At 37.8% G+C, this 22,196-nt stretch overlaps 1 protein-coding gene across 1 annotated transcript; it reads right to left on the bottom strand.

Annotated features, from left to right (window-relative positions):
• Nucleotides 1-15,837: 15,837 nt before the first annotated feature.
• LOC141712749 (cyclin-dependent kinase C-1-like) lies at nucleotides 15,838-21,232 on the bottom strand. Its single transcript, XM_074515793.1, has 12 exons — nucleotides 21,072-21,232; nucleotides 20,752-20,833; nucleotides 20,536-20,626; nucleotides 20,413-20,442; nucleotides 20,099-20,211; nucleotides 19,947-20,019; nucleotides 19,751-19,871; nucleotides 19,531-19,648; nucleotides 17,608-17,747; nucleotides 17,467-17,524; nucleotides 16,696-16,766; nucleotides 15,838-16,623 (listed from the first exon to the last, which is right to left on the bottom strand). The coding sequence occupies exons 1-12, from the start codon at nucleotides 21,182-21,184 to the stop codon at nucleotides 16,095-16,097; spliced, it is 1,539 nt and encodes a 512-aa protein (XP_074371894.1). The 5' UTR covers nucleotides 21,185-21,232; the 3' UTR covers nucleotides 15,838-16,094.
• Nucleotides 21,233-22,196: the final 964 nt, after the last annotated feature.

Raw genomic sequence — 22,196 nt, 5'->3', positions numbered from 1 at the left:
TGAGGCTCTGGAGCAAATGCCTAGTTATGCGAAGTTTATGAAGACTATTCTTTCAAGGAAGGTGAAACCGGATGACCTTGAAACCGTTGCTCTCACGGAAGAATGCAGCGCTGTTCTGCAGCAAAAGTTACCACCAAAACTGAAAGATCCAGGAAGCTTCACCATTCCTTGCACCATTGGCAATCTGACTTTTGACAAATGCCTTTGTGATTTGGGAGCAAGCATTAATCTGATGCCTTTGTCGATCTTTAAAAAGTTGGATCTGCCTGATCCAAAACCCACATACATGTCTCTACAATTGGCTGATCGTTCCATTACTTACCCAAGGGGCATAGTGGAGGATGTGCTCGTCAAGGTGGATAAGCTCTTCTTTCCTGCAGATTTTGTTATTCTGGATTTTGAGGAAGATAAGAAGATTCCCATAATCTTGGGAAGACCTTTCTTGGCTACTGGCCGTACCTTGATAGATGTGCAAAAAGGTGAACTTACTATGCGGGTACAAGAGCAGGATGTGACCTTCAACGTATTCAAGGCAATAAAATTCCCTACAGAAGATGAGGAGTGCTTAAAAGTAGATGTGATTGATTCTGCAATTACTTCGGAACTCGATCGCATGTTAATGTCTGATGCATTGGAAAAGGCCTTAGTGGGGGATTTTGACAGCGATGATGAAGATGGCAACGAGCAATTACAATATCTGAACGCTTCTCCCTAGAAGCGAAAGCTGGACATGCCGTTTGAATCTCTTGGTACTTCTGACCTTAAGAATGCTGAAGGAAAGCTCAAACCATCAATAGAGCAAGCACCTACCTTGGAGCTCAAGCCATTATCTGAACACTTGAGGTATGCTTTTTTAGGTGATTCATCTACATTACCTGTTATTATTTCATCTGACCTTTCAGGTAGTGAGGAAGACAAGCTCTTAAGGATTTTGAGAGAATTCAAATCGGCTATTGGATGGACCATAGCAGACATCAAGGGGATAAGTCCTTCATATTGTATGCATAAAATTCTGCTAGAGGAAGGTAGTAAGCCAACTGTGGAACAGCAGCGAAGACTGAATCCCATCATGAACGAGGTGGTGAAGAAAGAAATTCTGAAATGGCTGGATGCAGGCATCATTTATCCTATTTCTAACAGCTCGTGGGTGAGCCCCGTACAATGTGTACCTAAGAAAGAAGGTATCACTGTGGTTGCAAATGAAAAGAATGAGCTCATCCCCACTCGAACAGTTACAGGATGGAGAGTATGCATGGATTATAGAAAATTGAACAAAGCCACAAGGAAGGATCACTTCCCTCTTCCATTTATTGATCAGATGCTTGACAGGTTGGTGGGTCATGAGTATTTTTGTCTTCTGGATGGTTATTCAGGGTATAATCAGATTTGTATTGTACCAGAGGATCAGGAAAAGACTACCTTCACTTGTCCATTTAGCACATTTGCTTTTCGAGAGTTTCGTTTGGGTTATGTGGCGCCCCGGCCACTTTTCAGAGATGTATGATGGCTATATTCTCTGATAAGATTGGAAATAACATCGAAGTGTTCATGGACGACTTCTCCGTCTTTGGACATTCATATGATGAATGTTTGAATAATCTGCGCGCCGTACTCAAAAGATGCGTGGAAACTAATTTGGTGTTCAATTGGGAGAAATGTCATTTTATGGTGCGTGAAGGCGTTATTCTTGGGCATAAGGTCTCTAACAAGGGTCTGGAGGTGGACAAGGCCAAGGTGGGAGTCATTGAAAATCTTCCCCCACCTAACTCTGTGAAAGGAATCCGTAGTTTTCTTGGTCATGCGGGTTTTTATCGGCGATTCATCAAGGACTTTTCAAAGATATCTAAGCCGTTGTGCAATTTGCTTGAGAAAGATGTGCTTTTCAAATTTGATGATGAATTTTTGGCAGCATTCGAGACTCTCAAGAAGAGTTTGATCACTGCACCAGTTATTACAGCACCAGATTGGACAGAACCGTTTGAGATGATGTGTGATGCGAGTGATTATGTGGTAGGTGCAGTTCTGGGACAGCGCAAGAAAAATCTCTTCCATGTGGTCTACTATGCGAGTAAGACTTTAAATGGGGCCCAATTGAACTACACCACTACTGAGAAGGAGCTTTTGGCTATAGTCTTTGGTTTCGAGAAATTTCGATCTTATCTACTTGGTACGAAAGTAACAGTATTCACTGATCATGCGGCTATTCGCTATCTGGTTTCCAAGAAAGATTCGAAGCCGAGACTCATTCGTTGGGTGCTTTTACTTCAGGAATTTGAGTTAGAGATCAAGGATAAAAAGGTACTGAGAATCAAGTAGCTGACCATCTCTCTAGGTTGGAGAATCCCGATTCTACTTCACAAGATAGGACGTTAATCAATGAATCTTTTCCGGATGAGCAGTTGTTTGCAATTCAGGAGGAAGAACCATGGTTTGCAGATATTGTAAACTATCTCGTCAGCAATGTAATGCCTCCTAATTTGACATCCGCTCAAAAGAAGAAGTTTATGCATGAGGTGAAGTGGTATATGTGGGATGAACCATATTTGTTTAGACAGGGAGCTGACCAGATCATCAGGAGATGTATCCCGTTCTGTGAGACGGAGGGGATATTACGAGACTGCCATTCCACGGTTTATGGTGGACACTATGGTGGTGAGAAGACGGCAGCTCGTATTCTGCAAGCAGGATTTTTTTGGCCTACTTTGTTCAAGGATGCTCATCAGTTTGTTTTAAGGTGTGATCGTTGCCAAAGAGTGGGAAATTTGACAAGGAAGGATGAGATGCCGTTAAATGTGATGCTTGAAGTCGAGGTCTTTGATGTTTGGGGAATCGATTTTATGGGGCCTTTTATCTCGTCTTGCAATAATCAGTACATCTTGCTGGCAGTCGATTATATCTCAAAATGGGTCGAAGTTAAAGCTTTACCGACAAATGATGCAAAGGCAGTGCTAAATTTTCTTCATAAGCAAATTTTCACAAGGTTTGGAACACCTCGGGTAATCATAAGTGATGAAGGATCGCATTTCTGCAACCGTAAGTTCACTTCTATGATGCAGCGTTATAATGTGAATCATCGAGTAGCTACTGCCTATCATCCGCAAACAAATGGTCAAGCGGAAGTGTCTAACAGAGAGATAAAGCGCATTCTAGAGAAGGTTATTTGTCCGTCAAGGAAGGATTGGTCTTTAAAGCTCGATGAAGCTGTTTGGGCTTACAGAACAGCATACAAAACTTCACTTGGTATGTCCCCATTTCAGTTGGTGTACGGTAAGGGATGTCATCTACCTGCGGAGCTTGAGCATAAGGCTTACTGGGCATTGAAAAAGTTGAACCTGGATTTAGATGCAGCTGGTAAGAAAAGAATGCTTCAGCTTAATGAACTTGATGAATTTCGACTTCAAGCGTACGAGAATAACAAAATGTATAAGGAAAAGGTGAAGAGGTGGCACGATAGGAAGCTACATCCTAAGTTATTTGTGTCGGGGCAACAAATTCTCTTATTCAACTCTCGGCTCCGACTTTTTCCAGGGAAGTTGAAATTGAGGTGGTCTGGGCCTTTTATCGTCAAAACTGTGTTTCCACATGGAGCGGTAGAAATTTTTGAGAATGATCCGGACCAAGCATTCAAGGTTAACAGTCAGCGTTTGAAGCACTACTATGGGGACATGGCAAACCGAGAAGTGGTTAGTGCCATTTTGTTGACTACTTGAGAAGGGTACGAAATGTCAAGCTAATGATAAAAAAAAGCACTGCGTGGGAGGCAACCCATGAATTGTTGTTACAGGAACCCTTAGAAGTTAATAACCTATCCAAAAACACACAAAAAATCAGAAAACAGGGGCTGAAAAAAAATTTCCAGTGACCCCCTGAGCGCCCGCTCAGCATTGCTGAGCGACCGCTCAGCAAGCTGAGCGCCCGCTCAGCTTTGCTGAGCGACCGCGCAGCAAGCTGAGCGACCGCTCAGGGGTCGAGTACCAGAATTTTTTTTACAGTTCAAAAAAAAAAAACAAAACAAAAACACAAAAACCCATCACAGCCCATAAATCCACGAATTCTTTTCCCATTACCCCATGATTTTATCCCTCAACCCCACTCCTAATCTAATTTAACCTACTCCACACCCTATATATACATACACCTATCCTACATATCTCCCACAAACTTCCTACACTTAAACTCTCTCCCAAGCACCAAAACTCAGTTCTTACACACTTTTATTCACGAATCAAATGGCACCCAAGAGAGCACGCACTATTGACAGCAGCAGCACAGTTCCTACTGCTGATTCATCGAGGGGTACTGCTGCAAGGCCTCGGTTAACTGACAGAGCCACGGAGGAGGAGTACACTAGGCTGTTGGGGAAGCCGATTCTGAAGGAGAGAGGGTTTTTACCATCAGGGAGGGATGGTGAGTTGCTGCCCATGATTGCAGAGAAGGGGTGGATAGCTTTTTGTGAGTCACCCGAGGCGGTACCGATGAGCGTTGTTCGCGAGTTCTATGCAAATGCGAAGGCCGAAAAGAATGGGTTTTCTGTGGTCCGAGGGCTGACAGTTGATTATCACCCTGCGGCGATTCGCCGTGTGATTGGCCAGCGAGAGAGGAAACCCGAGGAGGAGAACTGGAATGAAAAGACTGCTGAGGATTTTGACTTAGATTTGATTTGTGCGACTCTCTGTCGACCGGCCACAGTTTGGACCTTCAGGACCGGCACTAATGAGTATCGTCACTTTCCGGCGATCGCCATGAACAGGTATGCCCGTGCTTGGAATGCATTTATTTGTGCTAATATTTTGCCTTCTTCGCATGCACACGAGGTCACAGTTGAGAGAGCACAATTGTTATGGGGAATTCTGAATGAGGAGTACTATGTGGACCTTGGTGAGTTTATCTACCAAGGAATTCTGAAGTTTTTGAGGGGAGCGAAGCATATGAAGATCCCTTATGCATCCACGGTTACAAAGCTATGCCAAGCAGTGGGAGTGAACTGGACGGCTCATGAGCAGTTGCAGTTGCTGGTAGCTCCGATTGATTCTGGGACGCTGAATGGGATGCAGGAGTGGACCGGTGGTGAGCCTGAGGAGCATGGGCTGGGTTATCGTCTTCCAGGAGGGCGTCCAGCACGAGGTGCTACTATGGCTAGGCCAGGGCGTGATGAGGCTGGTTCTTCGAGAGCTCAGGAGGGTGCTCGGATGGTTGATTCCCAGTATAGGAGGCTTACACGGCGGATGGATGCTATGTACGAGACGCAGAGCAGATTTGCTCAGGAGCTCACCCTTGCGTTAGGGACTGCTTTTCGGGGCCTTGGAGCTGATATCAGTGGCCAGTTTTTGGTGAGGACTCTGCATACCCGCCGCCTGATACTTCACCCACTAAGGGTGATGATGATGATGACTCCGAGTAGGTATACCCTGTGTTCCTTTCTACTACCTTCACTGAGGACAGTGAAAATTTTAAGTTTGGGGGTGGTAGTTAAGCAATATTGTGTGTGTGTCATATAGCTGCATATTCATGATAGCTTAGTTCATATAGTTGCATAATTTATGCCATATAGATTTTTTTTTGTTATGTATGTCATGTACCTCATGCATTTACCATGATCCCTTTTACAATGATTTATCGACTGAATTGTGATATTGATGCGAGTGTAGTGATAGCATTAAAGTGATATTAAGTCGTGTAGGTTGATATGCATGCTAGAAACACTTGTAATTCCACTAAATCTTAGAGAATGCGTAAGGGCTAGATTGTTGTTATGATTTGGTTGTTTTCGAGGTCAATCTATTTATTATGCTTAGAATTCGATAATAGGTTCTTAGTGATAAAGGCATGAAAAAGAAAAAAAAAATTGGAGGAAAAAAAAATTTGGAATTCGTTGCTAGTTGTGGCTAGGCGTCAAATGGCTAGTAGCTGGCTCGCATATGGTGCGAGTAGTCTAGGGTTGAGCAAGATGGAGCGAAACGCACTTGCTCAGAAGTTAGAAAAAAAAAATAATAATAATAATATTTAGTTTATGCATAATTGATCAAGAGTGGGCTCTTTGGTATTCGAGTTATTAAGTTCTTAGGGGACTTTGTGCCCAGTGACCTAAGGCTTTTAGAGTCTGGGATCCGCTAACCTAACACTCGTTACATGGATACCATTGTATAAGTCTTTTGTGGACCTCACTCATTGCACGGTCAATTAAGCATTTGTGTTGTGAATAAAAAGCACGATTCCGTAATAAGCTCCAGAATTCTTGTAGTGTTGAATATCACTTTGTGCCTAGAATTTTTATTCTATGTATAATCATGTGATTGCCTTGAGGATAGTCAAGTCATAATAATTGGTCTAGTTCTGAAGCATATCTGTTAAGCATTTGCACACACCACGTTTCTAGCTGTATGTCCGTTTGCATGAGTTTATTGATCTTTAGTTGTCTAACTGCATTTGTTAAGATGTTGCAATTTGGTTGGTTAATTGTAGAAAGGGGGATCGCTGCATTTTCATATAGATTGCATTCATGCATGTTTTTATTTGTTTTTCAGTCTGTGACGCTTGAGGACAAGCATCGATTTAAGTTTGGGGGTGTGATAAGTGGCATTTTATACCACTTAGAACGTCTTAAAATGGCATAAATTGGTGTCTTGAAATCAAGTATTTTGTGTATTTGATGCGTTTTTCTAGTGTTTATGCATTTCAGGGTATTAGTTGCCTTTCGGGGGAGGAATCATCAAGAATAAGCCTTGGCATGTGTTCACCATTGCGAGAGGAAAGAAACGGGCAGATTACGGCGAAGAAACGGAGCAAAATCAGATTTTTTCCAGTAGAGGTCTGAGCGCCCGCTCAGCATTGCTGAGCGGCCGCGCAGGTTCGGGGAAAAAATATATTATTTCAGGACTTCTACTTCTGTTTGGTTTCCACTTCTATGTAATCTGAGTTTTATGGGACTATTATATAAGTAGATTTGAGACGTTTTCACAAGTGTGGATTGAAGAAGATTGTGTTTTTACGCAAGGAGCGAAGGTAATAAGGAAGAAGACCGATTTAGCACACCGCAACGAAGAGGAAGCATATTTTCTTGTGATTCTTGTTTCGTTGTAACGTTGGATGCTAGTTTTCTTACTTTGAACTTATTTACTCTTGTGACGTACTCTATTTTAATATAATTAGTTTAGTTATTATTTTCTTGTGTTTGTTTATCATGATTTCATATGAACCCATGATGACGATACGTGCTATTATGGGCTAATCATGATCATGGGGTTGCAACGGATTTATTAAGGAATTCTTTAGTTAATTGTTTAATACTTTAGTGTGTGATGATTGTATGATATCTAGTATTGGTTGTGCGTATTCGTCTTATGTGCGTCGCGAACATATAAGATAGGGTGTTAATCTCTTGTGAAGCGACGGTGGATCTTGAGATTTAGAACTTGCCATGCTAGCATAGGTTCATGTATGTTATGCATGATTAGTGGGTAACTCTAACAGTTTTATTTGCCCTATGTAATCAAAAGGAATAACTTGTGCTTAAATCGTTGTGTTGTCAATTTCTGTAGACATATAGGAACTCAACATAATTGATGACTATTCAACTTCTATCTTAATTGTGGATGCTTGGTAGAATGGTATTAGTACAATGAAAGTTGGCTTTTATCAGTTTCGTGTTATTCGATTAATATCATCACTGTCACATGCTAAAGGTAATAACAATGGTTTTGAAGGAAGTAATAATGAAGTTGTGATCTCATGAGTGTTTTATTATTGATAATTTGAAGTGTTAAGTAAGTGATTAATTAAGTAGTTAATTATAGTTAATATTTAATCAACAATCTTAAGTGTTAGTGTCTTAACATTGAGAAGTAATCATACATTGGTGAGTGAGTTTAATTAGACAATAATTTAGTCTGAGTCTCTGTGGGAACGAACTAGAAAGTATTCTATATTACTTGCGAACGCGTATACTTGCGTGAATATTAGTGCGTGATTTCGCCCTAACAAGGACTGCCAAAATCAGTATTTGCTCCTGATGGCCTTTGTGATTCATGTCAGAAGGCAAAATAAAGAAAATCTTCTTTTAAGAGCAAGACTGGATCATCAATTCTTGAGCCTTATCACCTACTACATGTTTATCACCTACTACATGTTGATCTATTTGGTCCAGTGAATGTCATGTCTATTGCAAAGAAGAAATATGCTATGGTCATAGTGGATGAGTTCACCAGATACACATGGGTGTATTTCTTGCTCACAAAAAGTGGAACTTCATCTATCTTGATTGATCATGTCAAAAAACTGGATAAATTGGTCAAAGACTCTGTGAAAATTATAAGAAATGATAATGGCACTGAGTTCAAGAATTTGATTATGGAAGAGTACTGCAAAGACCATGGAATAAAGCATGAATTTTCTGCTCCTGGAACTCCACAGCAAAATGGAGTTGTTGAAAGAAAGAATAGAACTCTTATTGAAGCTGCACGAACTATGCTTGATGAAACAAAGTTACCAACCTATTTTCGGGCTGAAGCTGTGCAGACTGCTTGTTTTACTCAGAATGCAACACTTATCAACAAGCATGGAAAAACACCATATGAGATAGTGAAGAAAAAGAAGCCAAATCTGAAGTATTTTCATGTATTTGGGTGCAAGCGTTTTGTTCTTAAGACTCATCCTGAACAGCTATCCAAATTTGATCTAAAAGCTGATGAAGGAATTTTTGTTGGATATCCACTTTCCACAAAAGCCTTCAGAGTCTACAATTTAAGAACAAGGGTTGTCATGGAATCTATCAATGTCCCTTTTGATGATAAGAAGATTACTGGACTTGAAGATTTCAATGATCATGATCAGCTGAGATTAAAATGAAGTTTTAAATTCTGATTCTGTAAATCCTGACAGTCTAAATCCTGATACTGCAAACTCTGATGGATTAAACTCTGATGTTATTGAAACTGTGGTGAGCATACTGAAGATCCAACCACATCTCAAGAAGCATCAGAATCTACAACATGCTCTTCAAGTTCTGATTCGTCAAGTTCTGATGGGCCAAGTTATGATAATTCTGGAAACTCATGTTCTGATATTTCTGGAAACTCAAATTCTAAAGGATTCAACTCAGAGAGCATAATTTCAGGGGGAGCATCAGAAAATGTTGATGGAGACAGCATGGATCATGGGGGAGCATCCAGTTCTAGAGATAACCTTTCATCTGCAAGGAAGTGGACTAAAGCAAATACACCTGACTTAATTATTGGAAATCCAGATACAGGTGTCAGAACTAGAACAGCTACATCAAATGAATGTCTCTATCATTCTTTCCTTTCTCATACTGAACCAAAGAAAGTGGAAGAAGCTCTTCAAGATGCTGATTGGGTACAAGCAATGCAGGAAGAGTTAAATGAATTTGAAAGAAATAAAGTCTGGACCCTAGTGTCAAGACCAAAGAACAGGTCTGTTGTTGGTACAAAGTGGGTGTTCAGAAACAAAACTGACAGTGATGGCATAATTACAAGGAATAAAGCAAGGCTGGTTGCAAAAGGATACTCTCAACAAGAGGGAATTGATTATGATGAAACATTTGCACCAGTTACTAGATTGGAAGCCATAAGGATATTTTTGGCTTATGCTGCTCACAAGAAGTTTAAAGTCTTTCAAATGGATGTGAAAAATGCTTTTCTCAATGGAGAATTGGAAGAAGAGGTATATGTTGAACAACCTCCAGGTTTTGTAGATTCAAAATTTCCTAATCATGTCTACAGACTTGATAAAGCACTTTATGGCCTTAAGCAAGCTCCAAGAGCATGGTATGAGACATTAGCTCAGTTTCTTCTGGAAAGTGGATTTAACAGAGGGACTATTGACAAAACTTTGTTTTATCTCAACCATGGAAAGGACTTACTTTTGGTGCAGATATATGTTGATGATATCATTTTTGGTTCTACAAATGACAGACTTTGTAAGAAGTTTGCCAAGCTAATGCGGTCAAGATATCAAATGAGTATGATGGGAGAACTTAGCTATTTTCTGGGCCTTCAAGTCAAGCAGAATGAAGAAGGAACTTTTATTTGTCAATCTAAGTATACCAGAAATTTGTTGAAAAAGTTTGGAATGCAAGATTGTTCAAGTGCATCCACTCCTATGGCCACTGCAACAAAATTGGATAAAGATACTGGTAAATCAGTAGATATTACTGATTACAGAGGTATGATTGGCTCTCTACTCTATCTAACTGCAAGTAGACCTGATATCATGTATGCTACCTGTCTTTGTGCAAGATTTCAAGTATATCCAAGAGAACCTCACTTAACAGCTGTGAAAAGAATTTTCAAGTACCTTAAGGGTACAGCTGATCTGGGATTGTGGTATCCTAGAGAATCAGACTTTAAGCTAATAGGTTACTCAGATGCAGATTTTGCAGGTTGCAAAATTGACAGGAAAAGCACAAGTGGAAGCTGCCAATTTCTTGGAGGCAGATTGGTTTCTTGGTTTAGCAAGAAACAGAAGTCAATTTCCACATCAACTGAAGAAGCAGAATACATTGCTGCAGGAAGCTGTTGTGCACGGATTCTTTAGATAAAGAATCAGTTACTGGATTATGGGTTAGAATTTTCTAAAATCCCTATTTACTGTGATAATAAAAGTGCTATTGTTATGACAGGTAATCCAGTTCAACACTCAATGACAAAACACATCAGCATTAGGTACCACTTCATAAGGGAACATGTGGATGAAGGTACAGTGGAATTGCATTTTATTCCAACAGATCAACAACTAGCAGATATCTTCACAAAACCACTATGTGAAGCTACTTTTACAAGATTGGTAAATGAACTTGGAATGGTTTCAGGTTCTTTCTCTAAATCTGCCTAGTTTATGTTCTGATACATCAGACTTTAAGATCAGTATTTACAGATATTACTATCTCTGTGTATTCTGTGCTTAAATTGAAATTTGCTTAAGTGCTGATTGTTGTCTGATGTAAAATTCTAAACTCTGATAGTGATATGAATGTTTCTGTGACTATTCAATCCAATGAGGATAACTGTGCTAGATGCTGACCTGGTAGTCTTTAACATACAAAAGATCCCATGTTTGAAGTAATTGTTTATGTGGAAATATTTTGATACAAGCAAATTCTGATATTGAGCTTAGTTAAAGTTTACTTTGTATATCTTATTACTAAGTCAAAAACTAGAATGGTGCTTCTTATCTGTTAAGTTCTTATGTTAGTAAATCTGATGGATGTACTGAGTGTTGATAAGCCTCACTTATCAAAAGAAAAAGAAAAAGAAAAGAAATAAATATCAGGTACTCCTTTGAGATCTAGAGTAAAAATGTGGAAGGGAAGACCCAAGTGCATTGCTGGTATTAAGTAATATGCATTAGAAAAGTAAAAAAAATTCTTGGTGACTTTTCACACTCTATGATTACTGGAGAAATACTCTGATAACAACATAAATTCTGATAAGCAATCGTGACTCACTTACACTGAGAAGCCACTGTAAAATGGAATTACAAAATATGCATAAAATGGCATATTTTAGTTGGTATTACTGTTATGGCACAGAAACTGTAACTATCTTTCGAAATGGAATTCCGACTTCATATCCTATCAACAACATTCCATTCGTCATCTGGATTCAACTTCCAGAGAACATTAAAAATGATCTGTGGTCTTTCCAAAGAGAAGTTCATCTTCGTATTCTTAAATAACAGGAGCAAATCATTCGTCTTGCTGTTCTCTTTGTTGAAAATAGGAAGAAGAATTGATCATCATCCATCTGTTTCTCTTCACTATCAGGTTTGTCAGGCTTCTTAGCTTAGGACTAAGGCTGTTGATGTTAAGAATCGTAGAATAGGACTATCTTGTAATTTTTGCATGTAATTGATAAATTTCATGAAATGTACTCATGTGATATATCAATGAATTTTTTTTTAATTGCAAGATTTGTTCTTTGTTTCTCAAATTATGTGACTATGCATGTTTAATTGTAATTTATTAATCTTTACTTCATAGATTTTTAATTTTATTTTGTGATGAATGTTTTGATTAAATTTTGTTGATTTGAGGAAACAACTGAGGGACAGGTTCAAACATCAGAACCTGTTGTTGTAGAAGCTGAGAATATCTCTTCTCAGAAAGATACTGTAACTGGGAGTTCTAGGCCTCTCAAAAGGCTTAGAAAGCTAAATCATGATGATAAAACTCCTACAGTGTCTCCACCCTTGAAGAAAATGAAAAAGCAAAGAGCTCATAGGGACACAGTTGAGTCAAATTCAGAAAATGAGGAAGCAGCTAAGGAAGGGGGTCAGGAATCTCTGATCCCAACAGAATCAATTGTTATTGAATATCTTCCTTCTGCACAACCAGAAACTGCTCAAGACAAAGTGCCTGCACCTCTTGTGTCACCTATAATTGAACAAGTACATACTGAAGACCCAGGTACAAGTGCTGAAATTGATATTTATAACTTGATTGTGCCTGAGATTCTGTACTTGGAAGCTCCAGCAACTCAATTCACTCCACCAACAACACCAATTCAAGATGCTGATTTCAATGAAGATATTCCAACTACACCAATTAAGAATCCGGATGATGAAAATCAGACTTTAGGTGGGCATCAAGATTTGATTGTTGATCAGAACTTAGCTGCAGATCAGAATTTAGAGAATGATGTTGAAACCTCGATTGTCTCACATACTGTTATTCTATCAGAGGATGCTGATACTGCAGGATCTATAAGTTCTGATGTTGATAATGCTGAAACTACTGGTAAAGCTGCTGCTAATTTAGATGCTGATGCAGCTGGTCCATCAGGACATGCACCTCACCAAACAGTTAATAAAGCTGATTTAGTCAAGAAGTTTGTTAGAGGGGAAGCACCAGTACCTTGGAGTGAAACTCCTAGAGGAAAGGAGTGGACTAAGGAATGGAACACAGTTAGTTTTGTTCCTAATGAAAAGATTTTTGCTGAGCATCTTGCACAAGCTGATGAAATGCTGATCAATGATGATTTTAAGGCACAGCTGAGAGTTACTGCATTGAGTACTAGGCATCTTCAAGGTCTACACTCAACAACTCATGCCAAGGTGAACAAAATTCAAGAAACCTTGATCTAACAAGATATGAATGTGAAACTTGAAAAGAACAGATTTTTCAAGCCAGCCTTTGACAGAATTACCTACATTGAGAAAACTCAGGAGAAGCAACAAACTCAGATTGATGAAATTCTAAAGAATCAAGCTTCTCAGCAAACTCAACTCAATGAGATCCAATCCTCAGTGGAATTGCTTGTCTCTCTTATTTTACCTGCTGATGCCAAAAAGGGGGAGAAAGTGATTAAGTCCAAATACAAATCTATTCAGACACTGAAGGGAAAGGATGATGGAAATGATGACCAGGGAAACTCTGATAAGGGTAGAGGTCAAATTCAAGGCAAAGGATTTTCATCAATTAAAGCTAGAATTACAAGTCAAGGAACAAGTTCTGATACTGGGAGAAGAATAAGTTATGATACTGGTAAAAGGATAAGTTCTACTGATCATCTGGAACTTGATGAAGAAATTTCAAAGAAATTATTTCTTAAAGAAAATCCAGGAATGGACTTTGAGAGTCTAAAGGAAGAAGAAGCTAGACTTAAAGTAGAAAAAGTCAACTCTAAATCTAAAGCTTCTGAAGATGAAAAGAAATTTCCAAAGCTTAAGGATATTGTGATAAAAGAAAGAACAAATTCTAAGGCCAAAGCTAAATCACAAGTGGAAGTAGATTCAAGGTCCAAGGACAAAGAAAAAGTTGATGAACCTGTAAAGGTTTATATGCCAGTCATGGATGAAGAAATAATTGATGAAGAAGATGCTAGTCTTACTCTGTTGCAAAAGAAGATTTCTCAAACAACCTCTGACATGGCTCATGTTGTTCAGAGTCACGACTTAGTAAACTCTGATATGACAGTGAAGCAAGCAACCTCTGACATAGCTCAAGTTGACTTGATATCAGAAGATAAGGAAAATGAAACCTCTGACATTGCTCATGTTAAACCTTCAAAGATACTCCTACCAGGATTCACCAAAGCTAAACAGACTCAACCTTTGAAGACTGCAACAAGTGGTTTTGAAGCAAGAGTTGTTACAGGAAAGGAAGCAAGAGATAAATCTGGATTAGGTAGTTCTGATGAAAGAAGAGTACACAACACTACCAATGATCCAACTTCCTTAAGTGAACCAGGAGTAGGAGCAACTCCTTAAAGATTGAATCAACTTGAATCTGTACAAATGGTTTACCATTCTATTTTGAAAGAACACATCATGTTATATTTTATGACAGATGGTAGGGTATTCCAGATTAGGAAAAATGATATTCCATTGAAGTATTTTGAAGAACTGGAACATGTTCTATTCCTACTTCAAGTGAAAAATAGATTAACAGATGGTGTTGCAGGTTATTTAAAGTCACAAATTCAAAGACAGAAGAAGCTTTACTCTGTAAAGTCAGACAGCCCATACTGTCCCAAGTACAGAGATCACAAAGGTGATATTGTTGACATGAAGCCTAACACTGCTAAGATTATAACTACTTTTCTGGGTTATAAGGCTGTGGAATTCAATCTAGAGTCTGACAAGGCATATCTGATCAGACTAGATCATGACATAAGGAAAGCTAAAATAAATTATCTCAGAGCAGCTATTTTTCAAACTGGTGAAGATACAGTTGAACTGAAAAATGCTAAAAGGAGGATGGTTAATGAACTTGAATATGCTGAGAGATGTCTTTTGAAGAACTATCTCAGAACAACTCCTGACATCAAAAAGATCAAAAATTGAAGCCAAGTCGAAGATCTACAACTGCTTAAATTCTGAAGTATATACAGACTGAAGCTGATATCAGATCTTAAGGATGGTAAAGCTGAAAGGACTGTAAGTTGTAGTTATCTAGTCAAATTCTCATGCATTTGTACTTAATGTTTTTGACATCATCAAATATCTGTTAAACTTGTATATTATGCTAATTTACAAGTTGGGGGAGATTATTAGATATATTTGTGATGTCATGTCTAATATGATTTGTGTTTAGTTTTTAGATCTTACTTAAACAGGACAAATCAGTACTTAACTGGAAATCAGTACTTATACTGAACTCAGAACTTAAGATATCAGAACTTAAGTTATCAAAACTTAAGTTATTAGGAGATATTTCTCAGGAGATAATATCAGGATTTAAGGAGACGTTCAGATAAGGAAGGCGGCTGATTGAAAGGAAAGAAGATCAAGACAAACGCAAGAAGAAATATGCATGAAGAAGGAATTCTATGAAGAATAGAATACTTGGTAGAAAAGATAACTGATTGATATATTTTAGGAAGCAGAATTATATTCAATATCAATTAGAAGATTATCTTGTAACTGTGTAGTATATAAACACAGACATAGGATTTACACTATACGTATTATCATTATCGAAGTTATTATTCATTGTAATCCTAGCAGTTTTCGTGATAATTTGTTCATCACTGAGAAATGACAGTTCCATATTGTAACAGAGTTTATTGTGTTGAATAAAATATGTGTTCTATTACTTGTGTTCTTTAATTCGATTTGATTTTAGTAAACCCCCTTCTACAGTGTGTTTGACCTAACATATGAATTTCAATTAAATTACTTCAATTTCATTTCGTTCCTGAACATTGAGGTTAATATATCTAAATTACAAAAAACAAGAATAAGAAATCTAAATAAGTAGTAACGAAAGGAAAAACATGTGACGAAGTCATAACCAATAAGTGATGCTGAGCGAAAGGCATACGAATTTTGTTTTCTTTTGGGGGGGGGGGGGGGGGGTGGGGGGCTAATACAATAAAGGCAAAGTCCAAATATTTCTGCTTCTCAAACTGCATAAAAGTGTGCACTCAAAAGCAGTCATTATATTGTGTATTCATCAAGTTCCACCAACAATTTTACTTCGACACAGACTTTAACTCTACATGTCCACGAGTCCTCCAACTAGGAATACTGTCTATATTCCATTTCTCAAAGGACTATCCTCCTTTCCGCTCTGTCAAGTACTTTCAGATCAAGTCTTCTTCGTGTTATAGCTGCCTGACAACAGTAGCACCATAAATTTATTGCCAGCCAAATTGCTGATTGCGATTACCTGGCAATGGATTTGAACCTCTTCCTGCCCCGGAACCTCCATACTGACCACCTTGGGGATAATTCGGTGGGCCAACACCATAGCCACCAGATGCTCCTCGAGAACCCGATGTAGGTAGACCACCTTGTGGTCCTCTTCCTTGAGCTGGATATGGCCCACTATTAAAGCCACCACCTTGGGCCCCACGATCTGCATAGTATCCTCCAGAGGGGTTCCCACCAGGAGGGTATCGACTCGGTCCCCCAGGGCCGCGACCTTTCCCGTAATGATGATGACCAGGTCCGGCAGAAAGTGGAGGCTGGGAACTATTCATGTGATGGTTATGGCCTGACCACTGCGGAGGATGAGATTGTCCCGATTGTTGCATTTGGGGAGCTAACCGAGAATGCTGCTGTGGGTGCTGCAACTTCTGCCTCTTAGCTATTTCTTCATTCGCCCGCTGCTGCTGACGTTTTTTCTTTGTCTGGAACTCGTGTGAAGACTCATATTTAGGCAGACTGAGAAAAAATAACAAACCAGATCATGCTACAATTGATTTTCCAAAAAGTTTAACTTAAGCATTAAGTTACCTCTTGGGATCGCAAGGCAAGGGGTCAGTCCAGAAATATTCAGCATCAAGCGCATCTTTGGCAGATATTCTCTACACAAGTTGAGGTGAGACAATGAGAAAACAATTAAGAAGATAATTTTAAAGCTGAGGAAGAGTAATAATTTCAGATCTGAAATATAATCTTGCAGTGATCAAGTAATGTTGAATGAACAAACAATTCACTAGATAACCATCTTCTATGTGACTTCTACACTTGCAGTGCAACTATCAGATAAACCAAATAGACCCTCTTTAATATCTCTCAGTGACCGTGCCATATCCATGGTAACAAGTAAGGTAACCGTAAAGGTGAAAACGCGGATTACAATATCACAAAAACTTGTACCACATTGCATGCTTGCTATAACCTTCTTAACTATTGATTCTGAAAAAATTAAATGACTAAAATAAAACTTCGATTACCGAAACCCTTCAAAAATATTCAATGTGACAAAAACTTATATAAGCAAATTAGAGAATTAGCAACTTCAATGCAGAGAAAAAAAGTAGCAAGAATAATTTCAGGTCTGAAATTATGGCACCTAGTGTCCACTACAAGCCTGTGTAGCTTCACATAATCAGACAACTAAACAAGTTAAATTCCCTTTGTTTACCGTGGACTTCATCACAAGATTCATAGCGAAAGAAAATACAAAGGTACACATCCAAGCAGTTGACGGTTGAGCACTAGGCTAAGACTTAAAAGTTATATTTAATATAAAGATCAAGTTCTGCCAAAGAAAAACGATACCTGAGCTGGATCCAGAGTAAGCATTTTATCCAGTAAATCAAGAGCATGGCGGTCAAAGCTGCACGACACATTTAATATTATAGCATTTGAAAATCGCCCATGCCATGAGATGAATAAGATTTATAATTTCATTCACTTAACTGCCTAAACATCTCCCTGACTCTCCTTTTCATAGGCCTTGCTGGCTTGAACTTGCTATACCAGGGAGTCCTAGACACTCCAGGCCAGTTACTCTCATCAGGAGTTCCACAGAGCTCAAATATCTTGTTCAATTGTTCGGGCTACAATAATTCGATATAATACATACATATCAACTTTACGGAGTATAATAACAAACAAGGTAATATGCGCATATTCATTTTTCATATGTAAATAAGTGGTAATAAAATAATTACCCAAAATATGATGACTGCAATTTAGGCCCGGACTTGACGGTAAAAAATTATGAAGCAGAGTTGAAGTAAAAACGCACTATTAGAAAGGATTCAACTTAGATGCACTCTATAGGAAACAGTGTAAGCAGGCTCTTTTTAAAATCGACAATATATGCTTTACGGGCATAACAAATTTTTTATAGAGGCTTAGTACAAGAGCTTATGCAGAAATCCCTTCAGGTTATGCCCCTTCATGAATTTCCTTGCAGCATAACTTCTCTCAAAATAAAGAAAAACACCGTAATTACTAAGTTCTATTAGCTATTCCACAAATTGGCCAATACCTCAATTTTCGACAAAAACAATAGTAAAAGAAGAATAGTGATCAGAATCAATTGCAAGAGAGGACATATCATTTCAAGGTATCTTTGTTTTTTCAAAGTGCACTGTGCCAGTTTTAGCAGTTTGACAAATCACACAGCAGAGATGATTTATCCTCCGGAATTGGCTAACTGAAGTTGAATCTAGGAACCTGCTGATCTTGTTATGTGTCTTGTACGATCGCCTGTCTAAAAAGGATAAGGATATTGTTTTGCATTTTAAGACTTATACTGGTTGCTGACCTAGGAATATTATTTTAGTTCCTATTCCCCTTTTTATAGAAATCTATAGTCAACGACGTATATAGATATGACCAAAATTTCAGGTAAAGAAATTATTAGAGATTTTTTCAAGCATTGAAAATTGTGGATGTTCATGTCAAAGTCAAACACACGTCCACAAGTTTTAGGGAAATACAATATTTCGTTAGTTGATGCTATGGAAACTCACAAATAGATTACCTCCTGACATCAGGATGTAAAGGTGTGCTAAGAGGAAGGGTTCATATCAGATTTAAATATACACACAAAACTAAACATACACTGTCCGGTGCTAACTACGTGGATGCAGCCATTCAGGGTGGGGAAGGTGACGTGTCGTGAACAGACCCCTACTCCTTCGTAGGAAGGCTTTTTTAAGTGAAGGTCGAGACTTTATGGGAAATCATGGAACATTCCGAAAATGAAAATAAAAAAGTTGAATTTGTAAAATACATAACTTCATAGGTTAATTGGGTAATGGTCACATACTCAATACCAAATGTCTCACTCCTCACTCCTTGTCCCTTTCAATGCTTCTTCACCTGTTTCGCATAGCCTTTCTAACCTAAATGAGCCTGTATATCTACTAAAACTACCTGTTCATGTACCTCCATTTGCTGCTGTAGCCCAGACAACAGATGTAAATGATAAGACTTTTATGAGAATTTTTTTTTAACCAGACAACGTTATTATAGATAGCAGAATGAACCTAATGAGCTCCACATGGTACATTGCAACCCAGTTCTATTAGATTACATTCTCTTGGATCAGTATATTGCTTTCATTTTGTCAAAAATAATCTTCTTTACACTAAATGATTCCAAATTAACTAATTTTCAATTATTATTGATTTATTTTATTAGCTGTGTAGTACAAATTGAGAAACTCACATTGCATTAGAAACCTACAGGCTAAAGATGCCTTCAGCAACAATAAGAAATGACTGTGAAATATCACAATTAATTTAGTAAGGAGTGATAAAAATGTGAGCCAAATATCAGCACTTTGTCATCAGACAACAAAAATTAAACGATTTCTGACAAGCAAACCTCAGCTTTCCCAGGTAAAACTGGTTTCCCTTGTAGAAGCTCGGCAAAAATACAACCAACTGACCACATGTCAACAGCTGGGCCATACTTGGTGGCACCGAGAAGCAACTCAGGAGGTCTGTTCACAAAAAGCAAGCTAAATTAGGTACCTGAACTGAAAATAGACTTACAAGTAAGCATAACCACAAATAATTATCAAAATCATATTCGGATATTTTACCTATACCACAAAGTGATTACACGATTTGTGAGATTTCCATTGTGATCATTAGAATATGACCGAGCAAGCCCAAAATCAGCAAGCTTTAAATTTCCTTCGTTATCAATTAGAAGATTCGAACCTGGAAAAAGGTTGTTAGACAGGAAAACATTTCCGCAATTAATTAATTATACACAAAAGTTCATCTTTTAATTACCTTTGATATCCCTATGAAGCACTTGATTGACATGACAGTAATGAAGTCCTGTCAGTAGTTGCTTCATATAGCACTGTTAACAGATACTATCAGCGAACTGTAGCATTACAGATGCTCATTACAACATCCTCTGTAATATCTATTTGTGTTACCTTAATCTGAGGGATTGTAAACCTTAGCCCAGGACGATCAGCAAGCCCAGTTAGGTCATGGTCCATGTACTCAAAAACCATGTATATGTTTCCCTTATACTTATTGTCACCATCTGCATTTCAAGGGTATTAAACTTGCGGCAATCTCACACATTCACATTTGTCATGAGAGAATAAGATAATACTAGAAAATGAAAGATCCAAAATGTTAACCATGTAAGATCATTAACATAAAAAATGTTACTAGGCTTAGCAGTAATAAAAGGTAGGCTACAATGTGTGCAAGTGTAAATGTCATGCAATTTTATAATCACCTGGCTTTGCTTGTTCATCCGCCTCAGGACCTGATAAGAATCAATACTATAGTTACTAATCAGATGAATAAAAGTATTAAGCTCACATGTCAATACGATTTATATAGAGTACAAAGTAGGTACCTGTAGATGTCACTATCTCTTTCAACCTTATAACGTTTTCATGCTGCAGTTTTTTCAAGATCTTAATTTCACGAATTGCGGTGATGGGAAACTACAGCAAATGAGTACTACTGTAAGACATATAGTTAATTAAACCACAAGCATATAAACTGCAACCAAAATAACTTGTTAAAACTAAAATATTATCAGTTATGGAGATAATGGCTATATAGATACCCCTTCCTTCTCGTTGTCCATGCGGATTTTCTTGAGAGCAACAATCTCTCCTGTTTTATTATCTCTGGCCATGTACACTTGACTGGGAATAAGCAGAATCAAACCAATCACAAACATATAACATGAATTTCTATATTTGAAACAACGGAATTAATTACAAATTGCACATCAAGCATTTCATTTATATGCTTCCTACTTACTGAACTTAAATTAAACCCTAAATAAAATGAAGAAAACGGTAGACATAGGCGTATGTATATATATATGTACGGAAGGAAGGGCGGTAAATAAAAAAGGGATAAAAAGAGAGAGAGACAGACCCGTAAGTGCCTTCGCCGATCTGTTCTAATTTCTGAAAACAATCGATGTTTCGAGAACCCCATGTCGGCGATTCCTCCAAATTCAATTGTCCATAGCCAGCTGCTGCACCCATGAATAGCGTTTCAATTTGCCCTGCTCAAAATCTTAATTTCTGATGAATACTCGACAAGATTTAAGGTGTAGTTTACTTAAATATTGATAAAATGACAAAAATACCCCTAAATCTCTTTTTTTTAAGTTTGTGACAAAAATATCACTTCTAAATATTTTGGTCAAGAATACCGAACTAATACATATTTTTAAAAAATGAGTATCTCTTCTATATATAATAGGAGAATAAGGAGATAATATTCATCAAATTAAAAAGTCTCATTAAAAACACTAAACTATCGTGAGATTAAAAAATTTCATTGAAAAGACTAAACTACCCCTATTCCCCCTATTTTTAATATCTATATAAAAGATGTGATTTGTGGTAGTCGAACTCGAGATATTTCATTCACCTATACAACCTCAAACCACTCCATCATATTGTCACATGTGCTTTTAATCATACACATAATATGTAAGTGTGCTAAATGAATATTTTATTTAACTTTAAAGAGAGTTAATTGAATTTAACAAAAAAAAGAGAAAATTACTTGAATATTTGTACAGTTAATTTTAAAAAATTGAATTCCAGATATAAAATTAGGTTTAGTACATAAATGTGTTGTGCAAGAAGACTATGTCAATTGACAACCTTAAGTAAGTTGTATTATAATCTTTGTTTGCATTTTGTATTGTAACATTTAAAGTCTGTAAAAATGTCAAAGAGCAGACTAGAGTCTCTTTGTTTAAATAGTGCAAGTCTAAGGATTCAATCTGGAAGAAGATCAAGAAGATCATGCCTCAGAAGAATTATGAAGAAGTTTGGAGTTGAATAAATTTGTTTTGATAAAAATATTTTTTAAGTCAGGACCTCTACAAGTCACATATTTAGTGTTATAGAGAAGTCATTCGAGAACTCCAAATGACTTATCGAGAAGTCAGGAAAGCTACTAGAGAACTCTCAGAGATATCGACAAGCCAATTGAAGACATGAAGATTGGAGATATCGACAAGTCATTTCTTCACTAGAGAAC

The sequence above is a fragment of the Apium graveolens genome, chromosome 3 (genome assembly GCF_009905375.1).
Source record: "Apium graveolens cultivar Ventura chromosome 3, ASM990537v1, whole genome shotgun sequence".
NCBI lineage: Eukaryota > Viridiplantae > Streptophyta > Magnoliopsida > Apiales > Apiaceae > Apium > Apium graveolens.
Note: the sequence above shows the minus strand (reverse complement) of the source record. Positions and strands in the feature narration are given on the sequence as shown.

Coding starts and splice junctions, on each gene's coding strand:
- LOC141712749 (XM_074515793.1), bottom strand. CDS start 21,184: ATGGGTGCAGCAGCTGGCTATGGACAATTGAATTTGGAGGAATCGCCG. Junction 20,212..20,412: donor GGATGAACAAGCAAAGCCAG/GTGATTATAAAA, acceptor CTTGAAATGCAG/ATGGTGACAATAAGTATAAG. Junction 19,649..19,750: donor GTAATCACTTTGTGGTATAG/GTAAAATATCCG, acceptor TTTTGTGAACAG/ACCTCCTGAGTTGCTTCTCG.